Source organism: Mesitornis unicolor, unplaced genomic scaffold (genome assembly GCF_000695765.1).
Source record: "Mesitornis unicolor isolate BGI_N332 unplaced genomic scaffold, ASM69576v1 scaffold38424, whole genome shotgun sequence".
NCBI lineage: Eukaryota > Metazoa > Chordata > Aves > Mesitornithiformes > Mesitornithidae > Mesitornis > Mesitornis unicolor.
The window spans coordinates 29,210-37,354 of NW_010182780.1; the positions used below are offsets into that span (position 1 = coordinate 29,210).

Below are 8,145 nucleotides of genomic sequence, written 5' to 3' on the forward strand. Positions count from 1 at the left end.
GCAGACACATTGGGAACTTTCATATGAGATGTGAACATAACCTGAAAAACAAGACTGATACAGGATTTTTTTTGGGGGGAAAAATGCTATTCTTTCCTCTGTCCCAAACAGTTTAACGACAATGAGGAACTCAGTCCTCTCCCTTCACCTTATTTCAGTGGAAATAACCAACAAGCCCTTAGATGTGAGGATTAAAGAGTCAAGAGATACAAATCTGGAAGGGATTTAGACACTCTCCATATGCCTTAGTCCCAAGTAAGTGTAAGCTGCATCCACATTACTCCCAGCATAAGTTGTTATGGTGTTGCCATAATACTGGCTTGCTCAACTTCCTAAATCAAGTTATGCCTGTGAAAATGAGTAGAATTTTTTAGTGGTAAGGACAGCAATGGCCAATCTGTATCACTCCTGTAATTTAAACTTACTGCTTCTTATTCTACCTATGTACGTGTGGAAGACTTTCTCTTCCGCAAGAGATGAAATGTTTCAAGAGTATATCCATGGTCATTTCCTCTCCTTTTTAAGGAGCCTCAGTTCTTTCCAACTGACCTGTTTCTTAGCACTATGACACTGTGGACTCAAGCTGCCGTCCCCATAACACCTACATCATCCTGCAGCACTGCCCACCGCTCTCCTGCTGCGCACCATAAAGTAAGAGGCTGCAGGTGCCAGAAAAGCAGGGTCCTTCCCTCTGTCTCTGCACTCAGCCTTACGATTTCACTCCTCCTTTTCCTCTTGTGATCATGAGAAAGATAACACAACTTGCTACCTTGCCAAGCTTCTGAGTGCAGAGAACCTGCAGCTGGTAATGAAAAAAGCAGCACTGAGCCCTTTGATTCATCTTATCTATAATTTACACCCCTAATTTTTCACTCCTCTGTGCAGCCTTTGATTAAGGAGGGAAAAAAGAAGCTAACACTGCTTTAAGCGCACTTCTTTACTAACAAACCTGTCCAAAACATTTCACCGAGGTCTCAGCAAGGGGGTGGGAGGGTGGATGGAGAGAACCAGAGTCCCCATAGCCCTTGCTCTAGGAAGAGGACAAACCACGTTATTATCAAGTACACATTCAAGTAGCCAGTTTTTACTACGAAAGCTCTTTGCCAGTGAAAAGACTTTTGGTACCCTAATGAGTACTTACAAACCGCTCAAAGGTTCCCAAGGAGTCACATGTTCCTTTTAACACTTACATTTTCTTCCCTGAAGCCTTCCAAACACTTTTCCACAGAGCCAGAAGTATAAAATATTAAACCTGAAAGTCTTTTATCTGTAACATCTTCCTGCTTTGGTTTTGATTATTTTTGAGCAAACCGAAAAAAATTATGCTTGTAATAGCTGCATGCGTACATAATTTGTGACTATGTGTGAATGTGAGCACATGCACGAAGCAGCATGTGTCAGATCACAGAATCACAGAATGTTAGGGATTGGAAGGGACCTCAAAAGATCATCCACTCCAATCCCCCTGCCGGAGCAGGAACACCTAGATGAGGTTACACAGGAAGGCGTCCAGGCGGGTTTTGAATGTCTCCAGAGAAGGAGACTCCACAACCTCTCTGGGCAGCCTGGTCCAGTGCTCTGTCACCCTCACTGAGAAGAAGTTTCTTCTCAAATTTAAGTGGAACCTCCTGTGTTCCAGCTTGTGTCCATTACCCCTTGTCTTATCATTGTTTGTCACCGAGAAGAGCCTGGCTCCATCCTCGTCACACTCACTCTTTATATATTTATAAACATGAATGAGGTCTCCCCTCAGTCTCCTCTTCTGCAAACTAAAGAGACCCAGCTCCCTCAGCCGCTCCTCATAAGGGAGATGCTCCACTCCCTTGATCATCTTTGTAGCCCTACGCTGGACTCTCTCCAGCAGTTCCCTGTCCTTCTTGAACTGAGGGGCCCAGAACTGGACACAATATTCAAGATGCGGTCTCACGAGGGCAGAGTAGAGGGGGAGAAGAACCTCTCTCGACCTACTAACCACTCCCCTCCTGATACACCCCAGGATGCCATTTCACCTCATGCTTCTGGCAATGATTTGCCAACTATAAGATTTTTAGATTGGGAGATGAATGAATGAGGAACAAAAGGTGATACTGGGCCTTCTAATGTAACATGGAAATGAGCTCAACACATAGCCCAGTGATCAGAGCAATTCCATAATGGAGACATCTATGAAAGCACTGAACAGAGCACATACAGGTATTCTCAGCTCAAGAAGGACGGGGAATTGCTTGAAAGAGTCCAGCACAGAGCCACAAGGATGATCGAGGGAGTTGAGCATCTCCCTTATGAGGAGCGGCTGAGGGAGCTGGGTCTCTTTAGCCTGGAGAAGAGGAGACTGAGGGGTGACCTCATTAATGTTTATAAATTTGTCGAGGGTGAGTGTCAGGAGGAAGGAGCCAGGCTCTTCTCAGTGACAGCCAATGACAGGACAAGGGGCAATGGGAGCAAGCTGGAGCATAGGAGGTTCAATCTGAACATGAGGAAAAACTTTTTTACTGTGAGGGTTACAGAGCACTGAACAGGCTGCCCAGAGAGGCTGTGGAGTCTCCTTCTCTGGAGACATTCAAAACCCTCCTGGACGTGTTCCTGTGTGACCTAGTCTAGGTGATCCTGCTCTGGCAGGGGGGTTGGACTGGATGATCTTTCGAGGTCCCTTCCAACTCCTAAGATTCTGTGGTTCTGTGATTCTGTGTATTGCTATAAAGAGATCTGACTTTTATTGTGTATATGTTTGCAGAGCACACCTGATCAGTGTGTTCACAAATGGAAGTACAAAGTTCTGACAAACACCATGCTGTGAACAGTAGAAGAAAGATGAATTTTGGCTTTTAACTGTCTAACAGTGTAAAAGCTGCCTTTGTGTAGGAAAAAAAGTGCCAAATACCTTCTATGGCATTACAAGAAGATCAATACTAACCATTCCCAATGCAGGTAGTGGTGAAATTTAAAAAAAAAAAATCTAATTAACTTGTCTCCAACGAAGTAGACACCAACATCTTGATTATTTTGAAGATAAAAGAAAACTCAGAGTAAGAAAGAGGTTAAATAACACAACTAAATCAGAATAAACCACAAGCCTACGTAGTCTGGTATGACAACATTTTAAAAAAGCAACAGTCTCGATTCCCTATATAGTAGACATATGTCAAAACAACTCTTTTCATTTCCTTCAGACTGTGATTTCATTACATCCGTTGTCAAAAGACATTGCATCAATTATTTCTGAATACTGAAAATATTCAGCAGTTCCTAAAAATGGTACTACAATATGTTACTACATATGAGATGTTTTTTCTTGCTGCTTTTCCCTTTCTCCAGTATCTGACAGAAGGTGAAGGGCAGCTAAATGAATTATCATGCTATTTTTACAGTTGTTTTCTGAACTTTTCAATATACCAAAGTGCTTTTTTCCAATTCATCACACATGATGAGGTCCACCTGACAGTATTTCAACAACATTCCACAATCTTGAAGGCACATGCACAACCACAAACTTATACTTTAAGTAGCAGTGTAGTCAACAACCAGAAACATGGAGAAAAACAACCTGTAATATGGTTTATACTGAAAAAAGGATGACAAACTTGTCTCACCTTTCCATCTATTGAAGGGAGAGCTAGTACTTGAACAAATAAACATTTTACAACTGACAGGACAGATACTGTTATACTATGGCTAAATTATCTCTTTGTTAACAGAAGTAATTTCTGGGTCCAAGAAACCCACTCATTTCCTGCCCAGCTGCACAACCCCAGTGTTTTTAACAGTCTCAATTCAGAAGTCTATGCCATGCTATACTGTCTCAAATTTTTAACATCAGATGAAAAAAACCAAACAAACCAAAGTCTTCAAAGACAGCACTTACACCCAGACAAAATACTTCCATTTTTAAAGATGTATCTAAACGGTATAGAACTACAGGTCAGTGATTCAGATGTGTCACAAAACTAGGACTCCTACATACAAACAAACACCTAAGGTTGCCGTGGGACATCCAAGCAATTAAAAAAACCAAACCAACAAAACAGGAAAACAAGAAATCAAACCAAAAACTTGAACAACACTGCACAGCTAAATTTCCTGACAAAAATACCATAGAACACAGGACTGCTTACCCTTTCGCACTGAGCAGCTGAAAATAATGAAACATTCCCTGTTTATTCTAGGGCAGTTTTTTCCACATTGACAGAAAAACAGGTTTTTCTACCTGAGTAATTTATGTGAACTAAATCAGCTACTTAATTCTAGAAATAGGACCTTTCTATTCAGAAAACCTGAGGTTTGTAAGGACAGAATAAGCAACAAATAAGCGTGAGCTAAGAAAAAAACCAAACCAAAAACCACCAACAAAAACCATGCCTCAAAATAAGGAAGATCTTGAAAACCAGCTAACGGTGAAAGGATAAAAACTACAATCAAACAACAGTTATTATGCAGATAAGAAGAAACAGTCCCACACTGGCAGGAACATGTCAGTTTTGGAGATTTTTATGTCACTTCTAAAAAACAATGCCATTAAGTTCTCAATGGAGAAGACGGAAAAAAAACCCAAAGCAATAATTGCATTAAATATAATTTTAAGGCTAGGAGAACAAAATTCACGGCCTACTGATGCATTTCTTGAACGTTCTAATGAGAGCCACAATTTAGGCGTTTAGATAACCAATTCAGGCACAGAACATCTATCCCAGGAATAATAAAAACCTATGCTCAGTCTACCCAAGCGCCTCTTATTTCATATCACCTTTCACTGCTTTGTGTCTCAAGTGCTATTCATATTCCTCAAGAATTGGGTAGAGATTGTTTTTGCTAGCATACACTCTTATTTTACTTGGTGTGTGCTTTTCCCCAAGTTATTTAGGAAGACCAAAAAAAAGCATTTACAGCTGTGTGGCCAGAGACCTCCTGAAACTCAAGGTCGTACAGAATTATTACTGAAACACATTAACAGAAAATAAAACCTTGAGAAAAATGATAGTCAGGTTGCAGTCAACATACAGAGCATCCCAGCTCTCTGCCATCATCTTGTAGATTATCTAGGCATACCAACTGAAATTATGCTGTTAATGTCTGTGGATTAAGGAATGTTGATCCATTGCTGTCTTACACTGTTTCGATTCCTGTCAAGAATGGATAAGAAAAATAATTTGTCTACCTCTGGCTGCTCAAGGCTACTGTGGGCTTTGCCAAACCATTCAGACGGAATCACAACTAGTAAGGAAAACTGGAAGACTAGCTTGACCTATTCAATTTGCCTGGCAAAACACTTTTCTCATTCCCAGCAGCACTGAGTGCTGTCGTCAAGACAGTGAGCAATGTAACACTACGAATGCAGTTCAAAATTAAAAGTAACTACTCTGTAATCTTCTGGTTGTGTACAAGATAGCTGCATCCAATAGATCTTTATTACCATAAAATCTGTGTGGTGTTTTCCTTTTTTCAGTCTTCTGTTTTGTAATACAAGAAAATACACAAGCAACTACACAACCGGTATCTGTCCACATTAAGAAGTTAAATGGTTTACCATTCAGGGGGCACCATGCTTCCATCAAGGTCCCAAAACGTATTTTTGCCATTCATTTCATCAGTATAGATAACCCATCTGTGTCGACCTTAAAAAAAACAAACAGAAATACTGTATTAGCTCAAAAAAAAGAATTCATAGAAAGGAGACTGATCATGAAGACACAAGGAAAAGCATTTTGACAAAGTATCTACCATTATGGACACTTATTTCAGAGGCAGTAAAGCTTCTATTTTTCTAAGTCATTTGTATTCCCACTGTTTCGGTATTTTTATATGGCCGAATCTAATGCTCCGAAGAAGTAAGTATTAGCTATTGTATATGTAATGGGAAATGGAAACTTGCAAAATTCTTCAGGCAGAGAAACAGGCTTGGGGATTTCTTTCCTCATTAGGAGGAGTCTTTTCCGAGAAGTACTGAGAAGTACAGTTGTGAGGCCGTTTTAAAGGCAGTTCCCTTTCTTCTCCACCTGCTCTTAGGTCTAGGACCAAATCCAACTCTCAATCACATTACTACATAGCATACCTACATGCAAAGCACCTGACTGGCTTAGATTTATCCCATATTTATTATTTCAGATTGACTATGTCTGCAGATGAATTGAGAGACGCAGTAGAGAGACAGAAGATGTCAAAGTATTTCTATGAGCCCCCTCTCTAAGACTCACACAAATTAAGTACAAGGAAGTTAGGCTGGCAACAAGTTATATTTCACTAGAAGAAACTACACAATCCAGACCAAGCTGGACAGTCAGCCAGGAGGTGTTCACATCAGCACACGTACCAAAGAAGTTTCTTGTGTCTTCATAGTATTTGTTTCCATATTTGTCAGTTCCTATCAGCGTACCAGTCTTCAAATCATTGACCCTGTGAATTCACAAAGCAACAGTTTCAACTGACATCATCTTAGAACAAAGTTGTGATCAACCTCTCTTAGGGGTTGGTATAAAAACTAATGAAATCTCTTAAACACATATATGTAAAGTTATTAAAAAATTATTCAAGCTTAAGGATTGCAAAATGCAATCACAAAGTTCTGCAACTAAAGTCAGTGTGTCTTTACTGTGCACCCCAATGGCAGTATAATAAATGCTTGTGGTTGGTACGGTTACGGGGATCAGGTGCGATTCTCCACCTGGCACACCTCTCCTCTAACTTCAGTCTTCTGAAAGAAAAAAGAGGGCACTGCCTCCAGTCTTGCCTGCTTCCTTTTTCTGCCTGGCAGAAAGGTGTCAACACAGCCTGAGATCTCTGACTCACAAAAGCTCCCTGACAAGATACCCATTCAGATGTGCTTAGGAAGAAGCACTCTGGTGAAACCCAATACTCAAACTCTCCTACACTTTTATTTCCCCAGCTCCATTTCTTCTTGAGAACTGCCAGTGTAATAGCTGCAGCCTGAGAATGGAAACGAAATGGAGAAAACAACTTGAGAGGCATGACAGAATAATAACAGTAAAGTACCAGCCAGGGAAATCATGCGCTGTCTTAACTTATCCTGCTTAACAGCTTGAAGTTTCCCTCTAAAAAGTTGTGCAAGAGGAAGGTGTATTTAAGCTGCTTTCTGCAGCGGAGACAGAAAAGCCAGAAGCTGCCTGTCACCACATCTAACAGGAATAGGAAGACAAAGCTGAGACGTCCCAAAAGTCAAGTGGACTTCCCAAAGGCACACAATATTGTGCCACAAAACAAATGAAAAAATAAATAATGAAATGTATAATAATTGTAAAGGGAGCAATACACTGACTGACAGGAAGAAGACAACATGCTCAACTTAAAGAAGAAATACAGAGCTGACTGAAGGTTACTAGTGAAGATCCACAAAGCATGTTAATGTCAGTAGCCTTATTTAACACTTTACAGGGCTTCTGATCAACACAAAATCGAAATCCGCCCCCAAAAAGCACAGGGGTCTAGCAGATTATGATATTATGATGATACAGAGGAAAGCCACATTATTATACAGGAAGTTCTGTACTGTCTTCAGGGCTGGAGTGATACCACCAGAATGGAAATTCAGTGGTATACAGGTCATAGCACAAGGTGATGTACCTGGAGACTAATAAGATCTGAAGCATGCGTGTAACCCCAAGGAAAACATCTGGATGTCACCGGGCAATAGTGAGCTGCCAATTAAGCAACACATGGGGAAAAAAGACAAACTGACCCTAGGATGTCCCAAGTGAACTGAGCTGTCTTCAGTGCACAAAGCAACTACTAAAGCCACTGTATGAGAATACTGAAGAGGCCTGATCAGCAGCTGTGTAAAATGTTATGTTTAACTGTCCAAAACAGATCAATTTAAAACTACAAGAACGAACAGGAAAAGGACTATTATGATGACTGGAAAAAAAAAGTCTTCAAGAAGGCTCAGAAAGCTTGGCTCGCCTTGCAAATCCTCCCTTTCCCATACTCCTGACTTCCCACTACTGATTAAAAAAAAAAAGACTTTTCGGCTGTGTGCAGCTGCAGCAGCGGCAACGGGACTAAGGAGCCCCAAGGCCGGATGCAGCGAAGACCTGCCTGGGCCATACTGACAGCTCAGCATCGAGGAACCCACTGAGATGCCTACAGAAGAGAAAACAACCGGAGCCTGCCTGCGGAACGCTCTCACCACGGTATCCG

The 8,145-nt window shown here is 41.1% G+C and overlaps 1 protein-coding gene across 1 annotated transcript in view; it reads right to left on the bottom strand.

The window, feature by feature from the left end:
- The window catches only part of NDUFA12 (NADH dehydrogenase (ubiquinone) 1 alpha subcomplex, 12), a gene marked incomplete at its 5' end in the record, with an annotated part of 11,832 nt that extends 5,445 nt beyond the window's left edge, over positions 1 to 6,387 (bottom strand). Inside the window, 2 exons of the mRNA XM_010183899.1 lie at positions 5,522 to 5,609; positions 6,305 to 6,387. Coding sequence (XP_010182201.1) covers positions 5,522 to 5,609; positions 6,305 to 6,387 — 171 coding nt within the window. The remainder of the gene's footprint in view (positions 1 to 5,521; positions 5,610 to 6,304) is intronic.
- Positions 6,388 to 8,145: the final 1,758 nt, after the last annotated feature.